Genomic DNA, 23,991 nt, shown 5'->3' with positions numbered 1-23,991 from the left:
TCCCAGGGTGCAGGAAAGTGGGTACAGCATTGATCCAGCCCCCCCACCGCAAGAGAGGTGGGTTCACACTGCCACTGCCTGTGGTCTCTCAGCACAGTGATGCTTTCCTTGTGGACCAGGGCATGGGCCAAGAAGTCACCTGCTGTGTGAGTGGCAGTGGGAAATCTCATCGCCCCAGCTGGCACTGTCCCAGGGGACTGCGCTGGGCGGGAGCTCCTTGCCCTGGGATGGTACAAGGGCAGAGTTAAGGGCACAGGGAGCATAAGTGCTTCCTTCCCAGCTGCTGGACCATGAGTAAAGTGGGAGGCAGAGGATTTTCACCCAGGCTGGCAAGCCTCTGTCTGCCCTTGCTGAGCTCCTTTTGGTTCCCACTTTGGGTTCAGCTAGGCTGGAGCTCCCGTGGCCAGCGGTGCTATTATGTGCGAGTCCCTTCAAGAGGGGCTCTTCTGACCTGTCGTTTTTCTGTGTGTGTACATGTGTGTGTTTGTCCTTGGGTCACCTTCCACTTATAGCATTTCGCTGGGAAATGACACTAGGTATTTCACGCGCACCTGCTCGGTCTGGTCCCTCCTGCTTTTCTCTTCTTCCCCTTTGCCTCCTCCCTTTGCTTTTTGCTCTTTCTCCCCTCCCCTGAGGCTCCTCTTCTCCTCCTCCTCCTTGGGGAGCACTCTTTTTTTAAGCAACCTGTGTCTGCAAAGCAATCCTTTGCCTTGGCTGCGTCTCACACCGGTGGGGTTATGTATTTTATACACCTTTTGAAAGTGTCACTCTGCCTCTTCTTCCAACATGGGGGAAATTGCAGTTGAGAACCTCTCCCTACTCCCGCTGGCTGCCCTGGCTCTTGTTAAAATTCCTCCTCAGCCACCTGGATGCTGCTTCAGGGACGTGCTGAAGTATTCTCATTGAGATATGGCTGAATCACAGCTTCCTGAGGATGCTCAGGCAGGAGCCAGGGCCGCAGCAGCTCTGGGTGGTTTTGGGGAGTAGGTGTACCATAAAGCCAAGACTGACCCGGGAGGGAGCCCAGGAGTGGTGCAGGGGGTGAAATGGGCATCCCCCATGCTCTCTCACCGGTGCCACCTCCAGCTTCCTCACCCTCGGTTGCTCAACCCAAGGAGGGCAGATGCCACTCTTGATCTGGGTGAGCTGTGCCGTCCTCTCCAGGATCCTGTAGGCATGGGTGAGTGGGACCAGGTGTCCCCTGCTCCTTCTCCCAGCCTGGGAGCCATGGAAAACACAGCAAAGGGGCCTGAGGCAGCAGAGTGGGAATGGGGCTGGCAATGAGGGTAGAGCAAGAGCCAAGGGAGACAGCCTGACAGGGGCTGGCCACCAAATCATAATCCTCAGCTTCTCACTGGGGCCCAGGGCTGGCAGATGGGGGCAGCCCTGGGGAAGGGGACCTGGCTGGTGGGGGGGCTGTGCTCTCAGAGGTGGGCTGGCAGCACACCCCCAGTGCTGAGCATCCTCCCTCCTTTCCCTTCTGGCCATCATCACCCAAATGGCAATAGCTGCTCCTGGCAGGGACTGGGAGGTGCTGTGCCCCAGGCTGGATGGTGGGGACTGGCCCAGGTGCACTGGGGGTGGCAACCCCTGCTCTGAACACAGGGGTGGGGCATGAACCCTCCTTCGCCCTCCTTTGCCTTCCTAGCCTGCTCTGCCTTGCCTGCTCCCCATCTGAGCCCCCACTCCTCCCGCGGTCCCGCCTCCCCAGAACCCGGTCCATTGGCCATTTCAAGGGTGCCGTGTCCCCTTCCCACCATGCCTTGTGCCCTTTGCCTTGAGCCTGTGTCCTCTGGAGTGGCTGTCCCCATCTGTCCCCACTGCGCATGCATGTCTGTGTGTCCTTGCAGGCCTGCTGCAGCGCTGTGGGGGGGACAATGACATCTCTTTGCTCGCCTGCCAAGGGTTCCAGGGAGGTTGTTTTACTGGACCTGCTGGGTTTTTTTTGGCAGGACTTTCTACCAGTTTGAGGCGGCGTGGGATAGCTCCATGCACAACTCGCTGCTGCTCAACCGTGTCACCCCTTACCGGGAGAAGATCTACATCACCCTGTCAGCTTACATCGAGGCAAGGACCTTGCTTGGGGTCACTATACACCAACAAAGTCTGGTGTTTCCCCTGCTGTTGGGGTCCAGCCAGCGTGAGCCCTTCCTTAGCTAGTGCTTATGGGGTGTAGGGTTTGACTTGGTGTGTGGGGGCCCATGTGGGACCCTGGGGCTGGAACCTGCACAGGGGAGGGAGAGACCTGCTGGGCTGCCACCTTGCAGCACCCCTGATGCCTCCCTCTGCCCTACTGCAGATGGAGAACTGCACTCAGCCCGCTGTCATCACCAAAGACTTCTGCATGGTTTTCTACTCCCGGGATGCCAAACTTCCTGCCTCACGCTCCATCCGCAATCTTTTTGGCAGCGGCAGCCTGCGGGCTTCTGAGAGGTACCAGGATGCTCCTGTTGAGGACAGGAGAACCATCACCTAGGAACTGGAGCTCTTCTAGGGCATCCCAGCAGCCTGGCTAAAAAAATTGGGGTGTGGGGATGGGACAAAGCCAGTAATGCCTCACCTCTCTTTGCTCACAGCAACCGTGTGACGGGAGTCTACGAGCTCAGCCTGTGCCGCGTGGCTGATGCTGGCAGCCCAGGTGGGTGCCACGCCTCTGCCCAGGTGTTCAGCTGGGGCAGGGAGGCACAGCCAAGCCTTTGGGTTAGGGGCTGTGTGTCTGTCCCCCCAGCTGTATGTCTGTGCCCACAGGCATGCAGAGAAGGCGCCGGCGTGTGCTGGACACCTCTGTAGCCTACGTGCGGGGAGAGGAGAACCTGGCTGGCTGGCGGCCCCGCAGTGACAGCCTCATCCTTGACCATCAGTGGGAGCTGGAGAAACTCAGCCTTCTGCAAGAAGTGAGAGTCTGGGCTAGAAAAGGGCTGAAATAGTGCAATTCACAGCTCCACTGGTGCTGGGGGATTCCCCACCCTGGATGGCACGGCCATCTTGGTTGTGGGAGGAGGCAGGAATGGGGCTGCAGTGCCAGTACTCCTGTGCATTGCTGCTAGCCAGGTGCCAGCAGATCCAAAGCTAATGAGTAAATGGGGTTAAGAGGGCCTGGGTATGGGGGAAAGGGCCACCTGTGAACCTGGGTGTCTGTGCCCAGGTGGAGAAGACAAGACACTACCTGTTACTGCGCGAGAAGCTGGAGACGACCCAGCGCCTGGGCACGGAGACGCTGTCCCCCTGCTCCAGTGAGGATTCGGGGTCCCGAAGCACCTCCTGCATCTCCTCCCCACTCTCTGCTGATGGAGCACCTGAAAGCCGCACCTCTCCCCCCGAGACCCCCAGCGAGAGGCAGAAGGAGCTGGCTGTGAAGGTAGCATCCTGCAGCAAATCCAGCCTGCTGGCAGGAAGCCAGGAAGTGGCTTCCACAGGGTGGCTGGGGGTTGTGGTGGGAGGAAGCCCAAGAAGAGTGGGAGATGGAATGTTCCTCGTGCCCCACTGTACTCCTCCTCTCTCTGCAGTGCTTGCGCCTGCTCACGCACACCTTCAACAGGGAGTACAGCCACAGCCACGTCTGCATCAGCGCCAGCGAGAGCAAGGTACTGCTCTGCCCCTGGGCTGGTGGGGCCAGGGAGGGATGTGTGGCTGGCAGGGAATGGCTGGATGGGGGCCAGATGGGCACTATGGCACAAGTCATGCCTTCTCTGGGGGGTCTGCTCCCTCTGCTTGCTTTGGTTTTTCCCAGAACTGGTGGCTCTCAGGACTATGCCAGGAGAGGACCCTGCCAGCCAGGGGTCTTGCCTCTTCCTGTATGAGCAGGAGCCTGGTCCTTTGCATGTGCCTGGCTTTGCACAGAAACTCTAGTTCACACCTCCGTTACTCTTCACAGCTGTCTGAAATGTCCGTGACCTTGATGAGAGACCCTTCCATGCCAGCTCTTGGGGTCACCACTCTCACCCCCTCCTCGACCTGCCCATCACTGGTGGAAGGATGTTACAATGCCATGGAGGTCAGGTAAGAAGCTGGCTGGGAGGTTCTGGTGACATATCCCAAGCCGAGCAGCTGTATCACTGGGACACGGTCTTTGTCTATGGGTGTTCCCTAGCCATCACTCTTCCTACATTCCATCCTCTCCTCCTTCCCCAGACCCCCCCAGGTTTCCTCCAGGGCAGAGAGCCCTGATCTGGAGCCTGTGGTAGAAGGAGAGCAGAAGAAGTCCCCAGCCCGCCGGCCTGAGGAGGAGAAGGAGCCCCAGCGGTTGCTGGTGCCCGACATCCAGGAGATTCGAGTCAGGTAGGAGCAACCGGGGCAGCCAGCAAGGGGAGCACCTATGGGCAGGGGGCCCATGCCCCACCACTGCCACCTCCTCATGGTCTGTATCCCACCCCTTCCCTTGATCCCTTCTGCAGTCCCATCGTCTCCAAAAAGGGCTACCTGCACTTCCTGGAGCCTCACACCAATGGCTGGGTGAAACGCTTTGTGGTGGTCCGGCGTCCGTATGTCTACATCTACAACTCGGACAAGGATGCGGTCGAGAGGGCCATACTGAACCTCTCCAAGGCCCAGGTGGAGTACAGTGAGGACCAGCAGGCCATGCTCAAGGTAGGGCACTGGGAGCCAGCCCCACTCTGCTCACCCCACTGAGTGAAGCACTAAGCTCTGGCTCTCCCCCTGCAGACCCCGAACACGTTTGCGGTGTGCACGGAGCACCGGGGCATCCTGCTGCAGGCAAGCAGTGACAAAGACATGCACGACTGGCTCTACGCTTTCAACCCTCTCCTGGCTGGATCCATAAGGTACCAGGGGCAGCTGGGGGAAGGGGGATGCACAGAAGCCATTGCTGGGGGGGCTGCAGGCTCTCAGTGCTTTCCTGCTACAACCCCAGCTGGGTGTGGGGAGCATCTCCTGTGCAGAGTTGTGCCTGGACAGGCTTTCAGCTGGCAGAACTTGGACCATATTAATTTTGAATTCAGCTCATCCACATTTAAATGCTTCAGTCTAGGGCCAGATTCCAGGTGGTACAGAGATGTGGTTGTGCTGAGCTCAAAGCAGCATCCATGCCTGATGGCAGACCCTCTGGCCTGTCACTGTTCTTGAGACCATCCCACGGAGTTTTTGAGTCTGTTAAGGAAACTTCCCTGTCTCACCATCCTGCCTCTGGAAGTCACACATGCACCACCTGAGCTGGGACTGAGGCCCCTTCCCAGCAGGTGGTCCCAGTGAGCCGACAGGGGCCTTGCTTGACTTCCTACACTCACACTCACACAAGGTTTCCTAACTGGCTCAGTCACAGGTTTCCAACAGCAGAGTCTCAGACATCTCGATCCTTTAAATAATTTAAACATGGTGCAATAACAAAATAACAGCTGGAGCTGGGTGCCTCTGAGAAAGGACCCTGAAGAAAAGGAACCCGGGGCTTTTAGACCCTCTTAGTCTAAGGGCACTCTCCCTGTGCCCTTTGTTATGCGAACGATCGGCAGTTCACAGGCTCTGGCCTCAGGCTGCCACCCCTGCAGCTCAAATCGCAGCTGCCACACCAAGCTACCTGCACTAAATGTTTTCATTCCTCAACAAGACCATCCCATGGGCTTCTTGAGATCACCTCAAGTGGCAGGACTAGGGGACTAGGAATAAATGCACAGAAATCTGTGTGCTCTGGCTAAAGAGACTTTAGTTCTATGTCCCTCCAGCTCTCTGGATTCAAGTATCAGCCTGGACACTGAACCTGGGAGTCCACACCTCTCCTTGTCCACATTTTTTAACACCTTTTGTCCCTTGTTTTCCAAATCAGATCCAAGCTGTCCAGAAGGAGAACAGCCCAGATGAGAATTTAACCTGAAAAACACCCTCCACCTCATCCGTCTGCCAACAGGATCAAGATAGCTGATTCTGTCTGAAGACTCCCCATGTTAATATCTGATCTTTCACACCATCTGCTGCCCCAGCTCTCTGCTCCATGGAAGGATCTGTCTTGATTCACAGCTTCACAGGGGAAACTCACTTCTGTTTGTAGCTGCAAAAGCCTGGACCCGCCTGGGCAGGATTCCTTGTGCACGTGCCATCTTCTGCCTGTCCCTCCATGGGTGACCTTCATATCACACCATCTAATGCTCCAAAAAAGGTCCCTATCAGAGGGGAGGGAGTGAGAAGGGTGGTTTTGGCTAAAAGCTGGTCTTTGATCTAGAGAGATGGGAATGCAGTAAAGCTCAGAGCTGGGAGAGCAGGAGGAATTGCCCTCAGGCAAAGGGAAAGTGGTACTTTAGATGTGGGGTTTCCCTAATTTACCGGTGTTTCTGCAAGAGACAGCAGAGTAAGATCAGGTGTCAGTACTTTAAGATTATATTTATAAAGTATTTATTTCTATTTACATCACAAAAATCCCCTAAGTTGAGTCCTGGCCCCCAGCCAATGCCTCCCCCAGGCAGGGGAGAGCCTTGGTGCTGGGCCTGGCTTACAGAGATGCCTTCCCAGGACACCCCTGGCTTGTGCCTGGCAGCAGTGCAGCTCTCACCCTCACTCCATGCCCTTCCCCAACTATTTGCTTTGCCTTCCCCTACAGCTTAAACTACTTTTCCCCTGAGCAGTGGCCAGACAGCCCACCATGTCTTCCCAAAGAAGGCAATTCCTACCTGTCCCATCTACCTCTGGAAGGGAGGAGCCCAGAGTCTCAGCTGGCCAGGGCACCCGTGTCCCTGCAGGTGGGTCACTGCACTTAGGAGCTTGGTCCTACTGGAGGGAAAAGGAGAGCTCTGGGTATGGCTCTGACTGTCACCCTGTGCTGGGCTACCCTTTCCAACAAAAAGCACTTGGGCCACCTCCTCTATCCCAGATTGGGACCTCCAGGTGTCTCATCCAAAGGGATTTCCCACTCTTAGGGCAGGATGCCAAGGATCCCAACCCTGCAGGGAGTATGGAGGTTCAGATGGAATGGGAAAATTCCCCAGGAGCCATGACTAGGAATGACTATCCCACCCTACAGGATTCTTCTTGCCCTTTCCCAAAAGGGCTTGCACACCCCTTCTTCTCCCAGCAGGATGATGAACTCAAAGCAGATCAAAGGGTGTCAGGATGGGGATGGGGCTTCTTTTTTTCTGTTATTGCTGGTGTTTTCTCACTCTTCCTCTGCTGCAGAAGCAAGCATCCACCTCCCCCAACCCTGCCTCCATCAGCATGTTAATCTGGGGGCTTCCTGCATCGGAGGTGTTTTTGCTGAAAAGACCTTCTTCCTCCAGCCATCACTGCTTCCCACCTCCTCCAGCAGCAGCTCTCTCTCTTCTCCCATCTCTCACTCATAACTAGATGTTTTTGTTCAGGGCTTCCCAAGTGGCCAGCAGCATCTGGCACAGCTCCGTGCTGGAAGCTGAGCATCTTCCTCCGTGCATCTCCCAGGCACCCTCCCAGCTCTGCTGTCTCCTGTCCAGCACGGCTGCGCCTTGGCTCTGCCACATCTCCCTGCACTGTCTGTGGGGTGTGTGGGTGTGGGGGTGTGTGTGTGTGTGTGTGTGTGTGTGGGACGTGGTGCTGTCTTCTCGTTATACTCGTGTTGTGGGGGGCACGGATAGGCAGGGACGTGGCAGAGGAGTAGAGGCTTGCACTGGCCCCCTTGCTGCATACCAGGCACCCTTTAGCTTGGGTTTCAGGTGGCAGAGTCTGGGGATTCTTCTTGAGCACATGCTGGTTCTGCCTGGCCTCACCACAGTTCCTTGGGCATCTTACCCAATTACTACAGCCCAAATCTGCAGTGGGGCTGCTCCTCTCAGCCCAGCTCCCCTGCCCAGCACAACATCCCCAGTAAACTGGGCTATTTTCCCCTCTGTGATCCTTTTAGACCTGAAGGCCGACTTGTGCCCTTTCTGTATGAAGAGGTGGCAGCCTGGAGGCACAGAGAGGCTGAGCTGGGGCAATGCAGGGGCCCAGGCTGCAACACCCTGGCTCCCGTGCTCTGAGCAAGGACTAGTTAGTACCATCCCAAATGTCACTGCAAGGGGCTCAGGGTGGAGAAACAGGGAGTACCTGAGGGGAGGCTCCTCCAGAATGGAGGCAGCTTCTGGCAGAGACGGGACCAGTGTCTGTCAGGGACCAGATACAGGTTCACCGGCCAGGGCTGTGTGGTGCTGTCTGTGCCACAGACAAGACGCAGCCAGCTGAAGGGCACCCTCCAGCCAGAGCCGAACCGTGCCTGAGGCCAGCAAACCTGCAGAGCAGACGGCTCGGCTGGAGGTGGGAGCCGAGGCAAACAGAGCTGCCCGCTGGATGCGGCACACGGGCCGCCTGCCATCTCACAGCAGCGCTCTGACCGCTCCTCGGCACGGCCCTGGCCCCATCCCCTCGGCAAGGAATGCACACCGGAGCTTCAAGCACGACGAAAGCCCAACCGGAAGGGAAACCGCACAGGGCAGCGGGTGGCACGGAAGGCAGGCGGGCATCGGCGGGCAGGCCGGGGCCAGAGGAGGAGGGAGGCCGCACTCCCCGCTCTCCGGTTCCCGCCGGCGCTCCCTGCCGCGTGCCAGGGGGGCAGTACTGCGGGTCCTGGCCGTCCGTGCGCACGTGAGGCTTGTTCGGTTCTGAAATAAATGTCGCATTTAACGCAATTCCCGTGCGCTGAGCGTCCTCTCCGGGGCGGGCGGGGCGGGACGGGGCGGGGTGGGAGCGGCGCTGAGGGCGGGCAGCGCCCACCGCCACTGAGGGGCGCCCCCTCGCGGGCCTGCTCAACACGGCGGGGCAAGGGGCGGGGCGACGGCGCTGACTGACAGAGCGACTGCGCCTGCGATTGGTGGAGAAGGCGGGCACGTGTCTTTGTGGGCGGGGCCGGCGCGGTGCTTCCGCTGCCGCCGGGGCGCGGGCCCGTTTCCGGCCCGCCGCGGGTGCGGGTTGGGCCGGCGGCGGGCGGGCGGGAGCGAGCGGCGGCCATGGATCTGTTCGGGGACCTGCCCGAGCCTGGCGCCGCTGCGGGTGAGGCCGCAATCCGCTCGGGCCCGTGCTGTCCGTCGGGCACGCCCGGCCGCGGCCCGTGGGCTCTCCTGAGGGTTTGCGGGCCCCGGCGGGCCTGCTGCAGCTCGGCCGTGGGCAGCGTGGCTCCGCGCACAGCCGGGCCGCCACCACGGAGAGCTTGAGGGGCGAGGGGGAGGGTGAGGGGACGGGCTAAAAATCGCTGGAGAAACTGCCGGGTTTGGTGGGTTTTGTGGTTTTGTTTTCCCCCGGGACTCGCCCCCCTGCAGTTTATACCGTGTTTTTTGCATGTTCTGTGTGAACTGCTGCTCCCTGCGGTTCAGACCATGTTGGAGCCTTGCCTCTCACTGTGCTGCTGAGCTTAGTGGATTGCTAGCAAAAAAACCCGAAAACCTGTTCTCAAGACAAAAGTTCACCACAGTCCCAGGCAGGTGGTTATTTAGCTTGTGTAGCAGCTGCTAAAATTACAGATGGAAGTAAGGCTCTCCTGCTTTACCACACGTGTGCTGGCTTGGGGACAGTCCTTTCCGAGCAGCTCTCCCCAGCAGTGCCTGCCCTGGTTCCTTACTCTGCCCTGGTGCCTTGCAGGGAAAGATGCCCAAAAAGGGCCTTTGCTGTTCGATGATCTCCCACCATCCAGCAGTGCTGACTCAGGTATGGGTGCTCTGTTCCTACCATTAGTTTGGTTTTCCGTGTTTTCTGCATCAGCATCTCTTTCAGATGAAATGTGTGTAAATCCTGTTCTTTGTTAGGCAGAATAAAGTAGGGTTATCAGTGCTGGCATGCAGACCAGCTGCATCCTGTTTGGTTTTTTGTAACCAGGGTGTTATAGATGTTCCACATGTATTCTATAAAACATTCTGTAAAAATGTTCCCTGGAGCAAGTGCAAAGTCTGGATTTGCCCGACTAGTAATGGAAGTAGAAATTTGGCTCTCTTTAGTACACTGACATAATTTCTTTACCTCCGGAGAGACATAGGCAAAGCGTTATTCCCTGAAAGGAACAAAGGTATTTAATTGTTTTTGTCTTCTTCTTGTGCTCCAGGAAAAGAAGGCTCTTTGCTCTTTGATGGTCTCCCACCAGCCAGCAGTGGTGACCCAGGTAAGGAGCTGTGTCCCTCCTCAGCCTCTGCTGAGCCACCCCTCTCTAGGAAAAGCCTACAGTGCAGCCTGTTGTGTTGGACACACAGCAAGTTAACCTGTGCTTATGTCTCTAGTCCAGATTGGCTGACACCTTTCATGGCAATGTGTGCCCCAATTGTCCAAATCAGGATTTTGAATCTTAAAATCAGGCCTGTTTCCAGAAGTACATTCCTGTCTTCTGGGGACCATGGTTCTCTGTCTGAAAGGTCTCTGCTTGGGGAGGGGAAGTGCCCTGATGCAGCCTGGCTGCTGCTCTGGCAAGGCTTTCTGCATGCAGCCATGTGCTTGCTGTCACCTGGGAGGAGCTGAGATAATTCACTCTACCCATAGGAGCCTAAATCTCCAGAAGGACAAAGCCAGAGTTCTGACATCAGGTTTTTGCTTGCTAGCTTTAATTTGTAGCCTTCTTCTGAGCCTTCTAAAAAATATGCATGTTCAGAGTAATAAAATAAGTTTCTTTTCATTGTTGTGGGCAGAGATCAGAGAGGAAAATAATAATAATAATAATGTAGAAATGTTCCAGCCTGTAGCATCAAATTCCTGAGCAATTAACTTAAAAACAAAACAGAACAAAAAAGCCTGGTAGCTAAGGAATAAAACCTTGGGTTATTCAGTAGTAACTCTGGTCACTTAATGCTGTGTGAGGGTGTGAGCCTGCACTCCTGAATGTGCTTTGGTATGAAAGGACTTGCTGCTGAATTCGTGCAAGTAAAACAGTCCTGGAACACCTGAGCCACCTGCATCTTTGCTTTCTTTCAGCCTCCAGTGCTACTAAGCAAGTCTCATCAGCAGAGAGCCAAGAGAAAGGACAGAAGAGAAAGTCCTTGGAGGAGGAGGAAGAGAAGAATGGCAGGGAAGAACTTGTGGAAAAGAAAGTTTGTAAAGGTTTTCAGACAGTTTGAAAACAAATGTACTCAATTTGTACTTTTGGCGTTGGGCTGAGTAAGTCCAGAACAAAGCTAAGCTTTGGTTCTTCAGTCTGCTTGCCTTTTCAGCCTCTTGTAGAGAACAAACTGCTGCAGGGGTCTGTGGCAGCTCCTTGAGCCTCCTGGCTCTGTCTGTCTCCTTCACCTGGGCCTTCTTTCTGTCCCTGCTGGAGCAGCAGGAGCTGGCAGGCATGTCAGCACTGGTAGGATAAGTGCTTGTGCTGCCAAGAGGGAGATTGGGTGTGGACCCTCTGTAAGGCTGGATCCACACCATTTTCTTTTGCCACATCTCAAATGTCTGCTGGCTGCTAAGGATGCCAGAGAGGGGGACAAACTGGCTTGTTACAGACAGGGCCTTTGGCTTCAGTGTCTCTGTGCTGTGTTGCAGCTTTGGGAGTAAGATGTGTTCAGGGGTACAAAGGAAGGGACGCGTCCTGGGAACATCAGACCTGGATTTCCTGTCTTTAGTGCACTCTTTAAAGCTGGGCTTTATTAAGGTGCAGGTTCTGTGCCACGTGCTTCCCCTGCCCACCCTGTCCCCTGCCCCTCTTTGGTAAGAGTCCTATCCAATGCCCAGCAATCCTGCTTGGCTACAGCTGCCTGCCAAAATGAGGGCAGGCTGCTTTTAGAGCTGCTGACCTTGGGGGCACATAAAAACCCGTGTTACAAGTGCACATGTCCTGCTCAGCAGCAGATGCTAAAGGTTTTGTTGCAGGATGAGGGCTGCACTGCCAGGACAGGGCTCTGAAAGCTGAGAACTTCCTGGTTTTTAGCCTGAGCTGAGGAGACAGAGGAGTTTGATTTGCATGTGTGTGTCTGCTTTGTTCCCCTTTAGGATCAGTGGGCATTCTTGGACTGAAGGGTTATGTGGCAGAGAGAAAAGGTGAGAGAGAAGACATGCAGGATGCACACGTCATCCTAAACGACATCACCGAGGAGTGCCGGCCTCTGCCCTCCCAAATGTGAGTGGGCCCCAGCTGCCAGAGCAGCCATCCTGAGGCTGAGGGAGCCCCAGCTTGCTTCAGCTAAGCCCATGGGATGATCCTTTCTGCTTTCAACAGCTGATGCTCTTGTCTGCTTGTCTTGTGGTGCATGGTTTGGGCTTGTTATGGGAGACCTGGGGTGAAGCATCAGCAGGCAGTTCACTCGGCTGGTGTGTACAAACACCTCCCTTTGAGGGGTACTTAGTGGACTCAGTCACTGACTTTAGGAGGACCATGAGAGCCTGATAACTCTGGATGTTGATCCTGTATTACCCAAATGTAAGTGGGTGTGTAAAATGAAAAGAATGTTCTCGAGCATCACGCTGATACTGGATTTAACTTCTGAACTAGTGCTGTCCCAAGAGGTTTGTGTTCTGAGAGATCCAAGTTTTTTGTCTGTAGCATAGTTGGAACAAGCTTAGGCATGGAAGGTACTGTAAGATTGTCCAGACTGATGTCTGTAATACTGGAGAGTTGCAGTGTCCTTGAGGTAAAATGTTTATCTGCTTTTATGCCAAGTTGAGGTCTGTAAACCCTTTAGCTCTTCATTTTCTTGAGGAGTGCAGAAATTACAAGAAAGTTCTCAGCTCAGTGCTGGAACACATAAACCATGTAAATGCTGAATATATGAGCTCAGAGACCTGCTACCTTTTGTGCCTTGGAGTGCAGGATTTCTGGTCTGGCTGACACAGGGCAGGGTGGTATGGAGAGGGATGTACTTGTTCCCCTTCCTTGGCTTGTGGCCTTTCTCAGCCTCCTCCTGCTGCCTTTTGTTCCCTCACAGCACACGTGTCTCTTACTTCGCTGTCTTTGATGGCCATGGCGGAGTCCGAGCCTCCAAATTTGCAGCACAGAATCTGCACCAAAACCTGATAAAGAAATTTCCTAAAGGTGAGAGGAGTAGAATAAGGGCTGTAGGACAATCATCACCTTTTCTGCCTTGGCAGTGGATGGGGAAACTGATCTGTTTGGGTGTAGTCCTACAGTACCCATCCCTTATTCCCAGAGGACTTGCAAGGCTGCTGTGTCTGCTGGGGAAGAGGGCTGGAAGCCTTTTTGGCACAAGGGTACAAGTAGCCAGTTCTGACTCACTAAACAAGTGTGGGATGTGCTGTTGCCAGTTTTGGCAGTGCCACATCAAGTGTGAAAATACTCCTGTGGTGGAGAGATTTATGTCCAAAACTCTCCAAATACACTACTGCATGGATTTCTGGTAGAGTAAGCCCAGGATGTGCCCCAGCTGCTCTGCAGAGTCCAAGAGATGCACTGCCTGCCTGAATGTTGGATGAGCAAAGGGACAGACTAGGATAGATCAGATATGTTTTACTTGGAGCTTAGTTGCTGTTTTCTGTCTGACAGGTGAGGTAGCCAGCGTGGAAAAAACTGTGAAGAGATGCCTTTTGGACACCTTCAAACACACAGATGAAGAGTTTCTAAAGCAGGCATCCAGCCAGTAAGTGTAAATCTTTGTGTTCATTTGTATTTCTTAGTGTGCATCTCTGAGGTCTGAGTTGTGAGCAGGGCAGAGGAAACCTTCCTCGTGTCATTCCTGTGCTTTGGCAAAACTCCTCACAGCTCCACTGTGCCAGGCTGTGCCTCTTCCAGCTGAGTGCTTGCTAGAACTAGATCATGGCATGTTCCACTCTTACTCTATGGTAGGTGGTCTTAGACTAAAATGTTTCTCCAAAGGAAGGAGGAAAAACAGGTCCAAGGACCACCTCTGTCCTTAACAGGGACAATTGATGTGTGGGCAAGGGAAGATATAGATTGCATTTCAAGCACAGCCACTTTGTTACCAATCCTTTACACACATTTGGTTTGGGTTTTTTACTGTTCTATTTCACAGTGACACCTCTCTCACATATGGAGACTGTTGATGCATTTGATTCCCTGACAATTTTCAATTTCAAGTAAATTGCAAACTGGCTCAGTCTCTTAAGCCTAATCAGAGCAAAAATCACCCTCGTTTTGACCAGGCAAAAGGAGGATGCTTTCTTGAGCCTGTCACAGTAGTGTCTTTCTCAAACCAGCCTCTGGTCAGAAACATGACTTTTGGCAAAGGATTGCCTCCAATAGCTGTGTTGATGGTGAAATTAATCATGTTCATGCAGCCACACCTTCAGAGTAAGGAAAAACTGGGTGTAATATGTCTAGAAATTAGTCTCTCAGTGCTAGTTTCAGTGAAGAATGGCATCATAGCCATGCTTTTTCGTGGACAGGACTAGTCTGGCAGCTGTAATCTAAGAAATGCTTCTCATTTTACCTAGAGCTCTAGAGATAAAAGCTTAACTACAGGGAGTGAAACAGGAGGAGAGCAACTGAAGGAGTGGTGGTGCTGCTGATGAGGTGGGGTGGTGAGGGCTGAGGTGGGGGAAGGAGCAGGAGTACTGTGAAAAAAGGAGGGAAATGTAAGCAAAAAAGGAAGGAATTTCTGCTGTAGCATTTTGGTGCAAAGAAGAAGCTTCCCAAGGAGGAGTGTGGGGTGCTTGTTTGCTCATGATGCTGTAGCTTTTGAACAGCCATCAGGGCTGAGCCTGTTCTGCTCACACATGGGAGCTGAGTGTGAGGAAGAGTTGGTGTGGGAGCTGTGGCTGGCAGTATTTGCACCAGCTGGGCATTGGCTGTGCATTCAGAGATCTGTAATCTGTGTAGTTCCTCTGTCCCTGTCCAGTTTGCTGTTTATCACCAACCTGAGCTGCTAGCAGGCAGCTGCTGTGGGCTTGTGCTACCCTGATTGCTGGACACTCTTTGAGTCCCCAGGAACACTCTAACTTCTTAAGTGTTGTTTTTCCCCTTTAGTAATCTCATTTTTGTTCCCTTCAGGAAGCCAGCATGGAAGGATGGCTCCACAGCTACTTGTGTCTTAGCTGTTGACAATATTCTCTACATAGCCAACCTCGGGGACAGCCGGGTAAGCAGAATGGAGACCACTGGTGGCATCTTTATTCTGCCCAGAGCTTTGTGGGGTTTTTTGTTTGTTTGTTTGGGATGTCTGAGTTGTCATGATCTACTCAGTTGTTCCTGCAAAGCATCTTGTTTTGGGTGGATACAGAGTACTTCTGTATTGTCTCCCATAGTGTAAAACAGTAGTGTGTGAATGCTCTCTCTTGGTGGTGCTAAATATCTCACAGTATCAAGAAGAGAATCTTTGAATATTTCAGTTGGAAGGGACCTATGACAATCATCTGGTCCAACTGCTTGACCAGTTCAGGGCTGCCCTAAAGTTACACCACTGCTCAAATGCCTCTTAAACACTGACAGTCTGGGGCATCAACCCTCTCTCCAGGAAGCCTGGTGCAGGATTTGATTACATGCTCTATAAAGAAACACTTCCTAATGTCCAGCCTGAACCTCCCCTGGCCCTGCTTTGAGAGCAGCATTCCCATGAGATCAGCACTTCTCTCTCCAAAGCAGACAAACCCAGAGCCCTCAGCCTCCTCCCAGGTCACACCTCCCAGCCCCAGCCCCAGCGTGGGTCTCCTCTTCTGGACACACTCAAGCCCCTTCCCCCATCTCTGACCCTGGAGCTCTCTGGCCTGAGGCTGCCCAGAGCTGGGCACAGCCAGGCCATGCCCTCTCCTGTGTCGGTGTCCCCAGGATGCCACCTGCCCTCCTGGCCATGGCTCCTGCTGAGCTGCTGCCCCCAGCACCCCCAGACCCTTCCAGAGCTGCTCCCCAGCCTCTCCTCCCCCAGCTCACCCTCGTGCTCAGCCTTGCTCCACCCTGGGTGCAGAACCCAGCACTTGGACTCAGCAATTCTGTGCCACTGGCATTGCCCCGTGCTGCATCTGTGCAGATCCCTCTGCAAGGCCTCTCATCCCTCCAGAGTCCACAGCACTCCCAGTTTGGTATCACCAGCAAACTTGGTAATGCTGCATTCCACTCTTGCATCCAGATCACTGATAAAAGCACTGAGCAGCACCTCCTGCCTAGGAATGAGCCCTGAGAAACAGCCCTGGCCACCAGTCCGTGGCCTGTTGTAGCACCACTCACTGCAGTTTGGGGCTCTCTCAAGAAGCTTTGCTGCAGCTGGGTCGTTGTTTGATGGTGCTCTTTTGTCAGCACAGGCGATTCTGTGTCGTTACAATGAGGAGGGTCAGAAGCACACAGCCCTGAGCCTCAGCAAGGAGCACAACCCCACCCAGTACGAGGAGCGGATGCGGATACAGAAAGCTGGGGGAAACGTCAGGTGAGTGCCTGAGGAGCCAGTCTAAACCCTAGCCTGGTTTGGGGCCTGAGCATTGAGGTTTTGAAGTTCCTTGAGCCCAGTATGCATCCTAGTTGTGAGAATCTGTTGCTGCTTGAGGCCTGTAAGGATTCAGTTCCTGGGGTTGTTGGTGGTTCCCAGAGCCTTAGGATTGCCAGGGCAGGACCCATGGGAAAGCCAGCATAGGCAGGCTTAAGCTTGACCTCCAGATTTGGACCTACGGGGCTGGATTGGATTGTTGAGGAAGTTACTGCTTTCTGCACTCTGTGGTGCTGAACAGAACTCATTTCCTTGCAGCATGACCTCTCTCTCCTTGTCCTGTGAGAGGGGGCTTGGTTTGAGAGAGGACAAAAAGCCCTCAGTGTCCATTGGTGTTGCTCCCCTGGGGTTACTAGATGCACTGAGGCTCTCTGCATTAGGAGGGAGTTTTCTGGAGCCAAAATGTGATTATCTTAATGTTCCTATGCAAAAAGGAGTTCATGGCTGTTTGGGGAGCGGGTGCCAAACACAACAGCTGAGTCTTATTTCCATGGCTAGGTTCTCTCTCTTCTTTGAAGGCTGTTTCTTGATTTAGTGGCATCTTCACAAAGAGAGGATTCAGTGCAGGCGAAGTATCTTCATGCCTGTGGAAGCAAAATGCACCCAGGGTGGAGAGGGGTGGGCTCAGTTCTGTTATGCTGCCGTGTCTGGAGCGCTTTGTTCCCCTTATCTCTGGGGAGCACATGCTGCCACTTGCACTCAGCACTGATCTCTCTTTGCACATGGCAAAGAGATGACCCAGTGTCTGTTAGCTCCTTCCAGAACTGGTCCCTGACTGCCTGGGAGCCTCTCCCACTGCTTGCACTTCAATATTTTGGGCCCAAGAGATAAGCCACGAAGTGTGTGAGTGTCAGATCTCTTCTCTGTGACATGCCTTGCCTTCTTGCTTTTATCTCAAGAGGGGCTGCTTGGACTAGGAGATGAATGAGCTTTGTGTGATCTCAGAGAGCACAGAAGAGCCTTTTTGGGGAGAAGATGCTTGATTGTTGGAAAGGTGAAGTGTGGGAAGCTGTTTCTCCAGGGAGCTTGGTTACTTAGAAAAGCTTGACAACCCAGAGGTGTTTGCTAAGGGGTGTTGTAATGTAAGTTTCACAGAAACTGCTTGCTACAGTCAGTGGTTACTAAAGGCCAAGTGATCAGGAGCTGAACATGTTGTGTTTCTCACTCCTGGGAACTGCCTGCAGCTGGGCCAGTCTGTAGGGCTTGATGTCCTCAGACAGGACACAGGAGGGGCTGCTGACTCAGACCTCTTGCCTCTGCCACTCTGCTTCTAGTGAAGAGCAGTTTGCTGGATATCTTGCCAAAAAATAATCTCTATTCAAACTATGCCACCGGGAGTTCAGCTCACATATAATTTTACTGCCCCAGTTTGCAAGGCTAAGCAGGATTTGAGTTAGGGCAAGGTGACAGAAAACAGCCTTGAAGTCTCCTGACTTCATTTCCTCCTCCCCCTCACTTGTCTCCCAGAGCTTCACACAAACATACAGAAAGGGAAGGAGACTTTAAAGGGAAGATTTGAACTTGCTGGGGAAGTGAGTCATTATTTGTACAAGCAGATGGGTGCACGATGTGCCCATCAGGCAGTGCAGTGAAATAGACATGTGGGGAGGGCTCTGAGTGCTTTCTTTCCTCGTGCAGGGACGGGAGAGTGCTGGGAGTGCTGGAGGTTTCCCGCTCCATTGGGGATGGCCAGTACAAGCGCTGTGGTGTGATCTCTGTGCCAGATATCAAACGCTGCCAGCTCACACACAATGACAGGTAACGTGTGCCCTTGCACGGGGGCTGTCTGTCCCAGCCCTGCTCAGCAGAAGCTGCACAACCCTGTTTGGTCTGCTGTGAGAGCCAAGGCACTTCAGACTGATCCCCCCAGAATCAGAGGATGCTCTTACTGCTGCTGCCTCTCTGCTTCTGTTCCTTGTTAGAACAGTGGGATAATTGCTGCTCTGCCAAGATGCTGGGAAGGCTCCTCTTGGAGGAGCCAGCCTCATAGCGATAGCATACGCCTTAGATGTCCTCTGTGCTCTGATTAAGCTCACAAATCAGTGTTGAAGCAGGTAGTTGAGGCTTGAGTTCTTGGGTCTCCATTCTGTCCGGGAGTTGTTTTTAGCAGCTGTGGTGCCAATAAATACTTTTGCATTCAGCTGTGATATTTGAAGATTTGAGATACTTTTCCATGATATGATTGGCAACGACAAATTGCAGTGAGCTTTTGTGTCAGTGTGGCCCTGCAGACTCTCAGAGGTGAGAGTGTAACCCAGTACTGCTGCTTTTTCTGGGATTAGAGCTCCATATCAAGTGATCCACTGAAATATATCTAAAGATACTCTTGAGTATCATGCACTGAAATGATGTCTTCAGAGGCATGTGCAGACTGACCACTTCTGTAGGTTTGTAGTTTTCCTTGTCCTGCTGACTCTGGTTAAGGCTCCTGGCTAATACAATTCCCTGTGCAGGCAGGGAGTGCACAGCAGGCTGTCTCCCCATCCTAAGGGGGTGCTGCCCTTGCCTTGGGCTTTGTATCTCCTCAACCTCCTGCAGCCTGTGGCAATATTTTGTCAGAGTTTTCTGCTCACAGTGTGTCACGTGCTTTTCTTTTTGAATTTGCATATTTAAATTACCACATACCTCAGGAGTGTAGAAATGTAAAGTGATGTACGTGAGGGATTGAGCTTTGTTTCTCTACTTCCTTGCATTAGCTGCTTCACAGGGAAAATACATGAACAAAAAGGACTCAAAGGAAAGAAGCAGTTCTTAGAGAAACAATGGAGCCCTTGACCAGGATCATATATGATCTTGCCAGTGTTGTAGCACAGCCAGGGTGTCCTGATCATGGTCTTCCATTAGCTGGCTCTTTGTCCTGTACTTTTGAATTGCCATGGACAGTAGGTCCAAGGGATTTTGAGATGAGCTTTTACAGCATCTTCCCTTAGGATCCGAGCATGGATGCTCATAAAAAGATTGGAGTGATTTTGTTGTGGTAGAGGAGCCAAAAATTCAGCCTTGGAATCTGTCTCCACTTGATTTCCAGGTTCATTCTGATAGCGTGTGATGGCCTCTTTAAAGTCTTTACACCAGAAGAAGCTGTGAACTTCATAGTGTCCTGCCTGGAGGTGAGGAGAAGGTGGCGTGGGGGGCTGGGTTTTTTCACTGCAGAGGGCACGAAATGGACTGCCCGAGTGTCCTCTAGTTATTCCTTAGGCTCTGTGCATCTGTTTTGCTTGCCAGTGTTTGGAAAATGCAATCCCACCTTTGCTGGGAGCAGTGAAATCGCTCTGTCCCAACAGGATAAGAATATCCAGATGAGAGAAGGGAGGCTGGAGGCCGACGCTCGCTACGAGGCCGCGTGTAACCGGCTGGCCAGCAAGGCCGTGCAGCGCGGCTCGGCCGACAACGTCACCGTCATGCTGGTCCGGATAGAGCACTGAGGGACCTGCTGTGCTGCTGCCTGCAGGGAGGGGACAGCTCTGTGTGCATGCATGTGTGCCTGGGGGAGGCTGGCTCCTGCTGGGTGCTCTTCAGTGTAAATAAAGATGGGTTTTTTCTAATAGGTTGATGTCGCTCTAGAGCGCGACACGGCGCAAAGCACCAAGGCTCCGTCAGAAAGGTGTACAAGAGAGATTTATTATAGCAACATGTTGCTTTTATAGTTTTCCAAGATACTTACATTTACTTAACAGACACATTCACTGCCCGTTGGTCATAAGAAAGAAACAAAGTTCTCAATAGGTGAACAAGGAGCCGTGTCATGCTGTGAGCCAGCTAAAGTCTGTATCTTTTAACTTTCTCTCCTTCATCATGTCACTATGGTGACAGCCTTGGTGTCTTCCTCAAGAGAAATGCAGGGCTTTTCTTATCTTCAGGAGGCCTTTGCTGGCTCACCAGAACAGCACAAAGTGCCTTTCCAACAGGTTTAGCTCACTTAGAGCTAGGGTTGAATGTCGTGGCAAATGCAGTTAGTTCATTTGGCTGGGGTGTAGAAAGAGGCATCTGGGGGCATGAGCTCTGCCAGCTGTTTATGGGACAGTGCTGCTGTCCACATCCTTGAGCTTTGTGCAAGACCCTGGGAGAGTGTGGAGTTCCAGGACTCAGACAGGCTGTACCATACAGACTGTGAGGTACTCCAGGCCACCAGTCTGGGATGTGGTATGGGCTGTCCTTCACCCTGGGTAGGAAATCTGGCTCTGAAGCTGGGCTCTGAGGTTGCCTGCAGCTGAGGGACACAAGCACCCCTTGCAGAGCAGCAGCATACCTGCCCTGTGCTTCCAGGAGTTTTACCACAAACTTGGTATGGAAAAAGTGGCTGGAGTTTGCTCCTGATGTTTTTTGGAAAAAGTGTTTTCACCAAATGGACTTGGTGAAAAGGCAGCTGAGCTGCAGACAGTGCTTGTCTGTGCTATCTGAGGAGAAGGCATCTCAGGTTTTGGGTACTAATTAGTGTCTGGTGTCTCATCCTGTCTCAGTGCCTCTACCAGCTGTTGCTGCAGTCAGTGTGCTGTTTTCCAGAGAAAATTTGGCCTAAGACCAAATGACAGAATGAAAGCTAAATGGATTAGGCTACCTAAGCCCTGAAGTTTCCAATTTCCCACCCTGTATGTGAGGGGGCAGGGAGGGAGGTGGGCTGAGGGGTGTGCATTGTGGTTGCCTCCTTGCTCTGTGAGGCACAGCTGTAGTCCCAGGGGAGAGGGGCAAGGCCAGGATCGTGCCTGCTGTTTTGTGCAGGGCTGTGAGGCTTCCCTGGCTCCTTTCTGTTTTCTGTATCCCTGGAACTTTGGGATTTGGTCCCAGCTCCTGGGCTGTTGGCTGGAGCACACGATGGCTGTCCTGTTTGGGACAGGTGGCTTGACCATCTTACTTCTATTTCTGCTCCAGCAGTAGTGAGTTACACTTCATGGGCTTAGTCTGAGGGTGCACACTGACTCTGCATCTCCTGCAGGGCACAGAGGAAGGAAGTGGCCCCCTGGCACAGATTTTGAGTAGTGCTGGGTCTCTGTCAGATTGTTCTGCTCCCAGCCATTCCTGTGTATTTTGATGTAAGTTTGCAGTGCAGGATGAGCTGAGAGGGAATGCCTTTGTTAGCAGCACACTCTCCTGTTTCTACTCTTGAAAGGCAAATTTGGAGAGCCCAGACAGAGCAGCATGAAGTTGCTTCTGTTTGTGGCAAAATAAACCCTAATGGCAAAATTTCAGAAAGGCAACTTGCTTTCCCTTCTCAGCTCCCCCTTTTTCCAGACCCAACCACCCCTACCCATAAACTGCAGCATTAACAGCTCCTTCAGCAGGCTCCTCAAGGAGACGCAGCCCATGGAGAAGGGCAGGGGCATCCCTGGGAGAAGGTGTGGCTGTTAGCTCAGGCTATCTTTCAGTGCTGCTGGCACCACTCACCCAGTTCTGAGTGCTACTGGGAAATCCAACGCTCAGCCTTCCTGGTGCTGCTGCTGCAGCCCTGGCTGGCTCACGTAGGCCTGTGCCCTGCTGAGCTCAGGCAGCTATCACAGCCAGAGCAAAGAGCTGGGCTCTATCTGGGCTGCCCACAGCCAGGCCTTGTGCCACAGGCAGGGAGTGCCTGCTCTGGAAAGGCACAGGGCAGGAATTTGCTCTAATCCAGCGTGCGGCGTTGTTGGGACTTTGCTTTGATGATCGGTGTGAAGGATGTTGGCTCCTGCCAGAACCCTCTGCTCATTCACTGCAGGGAGCTAAAGCAATGCCTAATCTGGCCTGGGCTGCTGAGACTAAGTCTGGGCAGGGAAGGGAAGTCCACTAAGGGCAAAAATGGACATGTGGGGCTTTGTACCAGGCATGGTGGGAGCTGAGCCCTAGGCAGCCATCTGCTGCCACTGTCAGCAGTGTTTTCCAAGATAAACTTCTAGGCCTAGCCTTTAGATAAAAGTGAATGCCTTTAGGTCCTGCTCAGGCTGCTTTATTGCTATCATCATCTTCATGATCTTTTGTCCATCTTCAGCACGAGCAGTATTGGACCAGACTGCAGCTCCGTGCATGAGCAAATGGTCTTCCTTAGGCTTGGTGCTGAGCAGGGGAGACACGATGGTGGCTGGCAGAGGGAAGGGTCTGGCTGTTCCTGGCACAGGTTCAGCGTGGTTCAGCCTCTTCACACTCCCAGCAGAACAGCACTGAAATCGGAGCCACTTTGAATGGTGAGGGGAGAGCCTGCCGTGTTGTCCACAAAAACAGAGGCATACTGCCCAGCCTGGGGGGAGAGAGGGGTTAGCAGGGCCAGGACACCTCCCCTGGGCACTAGGCATGGCCTGGCAGAGCCAAGGAGAGAGCTCTCCCTGCACACAGCAACCAAGAGCTGGAGGAGCTGCCCCTACCCTTCCTTCTGGGAAAAGGGCAGCACAAGGCCTTTAGGGCAGCCCAGCCACGGTCTGTGCCATGTTGCCCTAGCAGAGCTCTGCCCTGACTGTCTCTGGGGCTTGGAGGTCACCTGAGCACAGACCTGATGCCCAGACCCGTGGAAGGCACCTTCCTGCCCAGCACTGTCCCAGTGGAGCTGGCCCCACTCACCTGCAGGTAAAGGGTGCCTGTGACAGAGATGGTGAAAAGGTCCCCACTGCTCTCCAGCTGGGATACGCTCTCCAGATGGCTGCAGAAGAGCAAAGGCAGTGGTGGGGGGAGCAGAGCCCTCCTTTCCCAGCGATGCTGGGCTCCTTCCCCCCCTCCCCGGCCCTGTCCTTGCCCTGCCGTACCTGTTGTGCTGGCAGCAGGACTGCACACAGATCAGCACCCGCAGGCGGCTCCCTCGGCATCCCTGCCTCTTCCTCCGCGGCTCCCTGCGCGCTGGGACAGAGCGGGCGGTGAGGCCATCCCAGCCTGCCCCGGCAGGGCCGCGGGGCTGTCGGAGGGCTCACCAATGTGCAGCGTGGTGCTGAAGGTGTAGTATCCTGCAAGGGGGGCTGTGTACTGCCCGCTGGTCAGGTTCAGCCCCGGGCCGCGGTGGAACATCCCCTCCCTCTCAGGCTGGCATAGGGAATGGCTGGAGTTAGAGGAGGAGTCCCGTGCCAGGGCGGGTGCCCCTGCAGACAGGGAAAAGGGGCAGGCTGGGCACTCACAATGTAGAACAGCCCCAGCTCCTGCCACGTCTTCTGCTCCACAGCGATGTCTGCACGCGTTTGGCAATGGAAAGCTGCTTCCACACGACGCTGGGCCCCGGCCTGGGCGCTGCCTTTGCTGCTTTCCTCCTCCTTACACCCTTCCCCAGCTGTCCTGCACATCTTTGCCATGCCTGACCCCGAACCCCACCGGAGTCTGACGTTAGGAAGGGAACCTTCACTTTTCCTGGCTCTGCTGCCCAGTCCTGCTGTCCCCACAGCCCCCACCCTGTGTCCCCCACCCCGGTACCTCTGAGCAGGAGCTGCAGCTCCCTCAGCAGCTCCTCGGGCACGGCGGGGGCGGCCGGGCCAGCCCCGGTCCCGCCGGCCTGCGCGGCACCCGCGGTTGTTTTTCCCGGAGAGCCGGGGCCCGCTGGTGCCGGGAGAGCCCCGGAGCCGCCGCGGCCCCGATCGCCGCTGCCCCTCCCGGGGCTCCCGGCCAGCAGCATCCACGCCTGCCGGGGGTCCACGCGGACCGCCCCGGGCTCCCCGCGTCCCGGGGCCAGCGGCCGCTCCCGGGCTGCCCGCGGCGGTTCGGTGCCGGTGCCGGTGCCGGCGGCGTAGAGGAGCGCCAGGCACAGCTCCGGCAGCCGCATCCCGCCGCCGCTACCGGAGGGCGGCCCCGGCCCCGCCTCGGGCCCGCCTCGCCGCTG

General features: G+C 54.3%; 3 protein-coding genes across 10 annotated transcripts in view; 2 read left to right on the top strand and 1 right to left on the bottom strand.

Annotated features, from left to right (window-relative positions):
* Positions 1-8,576, top strand: part of KIF1A (kinesin family member 1A) — a 41,502-nt gene extending 32,926 nt beyond the window's left edge. For all 6 annotated transcript variants that reach the window (XM_059855015.1, XM_059855014.1, XM_059855016.1 and 3 more), the window contains 11 exons: positions 1,953-2,067; positions 2,300-2,433; positions 2,577-2,638; positions 2,749-2,894; positions 3,146-3,358; positions 3,507-3,584; positions 3,875-3,999; positions 4,132-4,278; positions 4,395-4,587; positions 4,663-4,781; positions 5,777-8,576. In XM_059855015.1, coding sequence (XP_059710998.1) covers positions 1,953-2,067; positions 2,300-2,433; positions 2,577-2,638; positions 2,749-2,894; positions 3,146-3,358; positions 3,507-3,584; positions 3,875-3,999; positions 4,132-4,278; positions 4,395-4,587; positions 4,663-4,781; positions 5,777-5,819 — 1,375 coding nt within the window. In that variant the 3' untranslated portion in view covers positions 5,820-8,576. The remainder of the gene's footprint in view (positions 1-1,952; positions 2,068-2,299; positions 2,434-2,576; positions 2,639-2,748; positions 2,895-3,145; positions 3,359-3,506; positions 3,585-3,874; positions 4,000-4,131; positions 4,279-4,394; positions 4,588-4,662; positions 4,782-5,776) is intronic.
* Positions 8,577-8,796: 220 nt separating this feature from the next.
* Positions 8,797-19,777, top strand: ILKAP (ILK associated serine/threonine phosphatase). Of its 2 annotated transcripts, XM_059854997.1 has the most exons (12): positions 8,797-8,937; positions 9,523-9,588; positions 9,980-10,036; positions 10,837-10,962; positions 11,839-11,965; positions 12,771-12,877; positions 13,346-13,439; positions 14,810-14,897; positions 16,054-16,175; positions 17,871-17,990; positions 19,261-19,342; positions 19,517-19,777. In XM_059854997.1, exons 1-12 carry the CDS (start codon positions 8,895-8,897, stop codon positions 19,655-19,657), a joined length of 1,173 nt encoding a protein of 390 aa, XP_059710980.1. In that variant the 5' UTR covers positions 8,797-8,894; the 3' UTR covers positions 19,658-19,777. The 2 variants fall into 2 exon arrangements, with proteins under 2 accessions (XP_059710980.1, XP_059710981.1); XM_059854998.1 differs by lacking the exon at positions 17,871-17,990.
* Positions 19,778-19,833: 56 nt separating this feature from the next.
* On the bottom strand, positions 19,834-23,949 carry ERFE (erythroferrone). Of its 2 annotated transcripts, none has more exons than XM_059855001.1 (6): positions 23,589-23,949; positions 23,300-23,472; positions 23,099-23,207; positions 22,937-23,027; positions 22,755-22,833; positions 19,834-22,360 (listed from the first exon to the last, which is right to left on the bottom strand). In XM_059855001.1, exons 1-6 carry the CDS (start codon positions 23,932-23,934, stop codon positions 22,109-22,111), a joined length of 1,050 nt encoding a protein of 349 aa, XP_059710984.1. In that variant the 5' UTR covers positions 23,935-23,949; the 3' UTR covers positions 19,834-22,108. The 2 variants fall into 2 exon arrangements, with proteins under 2 accessions (XP_059710984.1, XP_059710985.1); XM_059855002.1 differs by having other exon boundaries at positions 22,134-22,437.
* Between the last annotated feature and the right edge of the window lie 42 nt (positions 23,950-23,991).

The sequence above is a fragment of the Haemorhous mexicanus genome, chromosome 10 (assembly GCF_027477595.1).
Source record: "Haemorhous mexicanus isolate bHaeMex1 chromosome 10, bHaeMex1.pri, whole genome shotgun sequence".
Taxonomy (NCBI): Eukaryota; Metazoa; Chordata; class Aves; order Passeriformes; family Fringillidae; genus Haemorhous; species Haemorhous mexicanus.
This window is presented reverse-complemented; position numbering and strand designations above follow the sequence as displayed.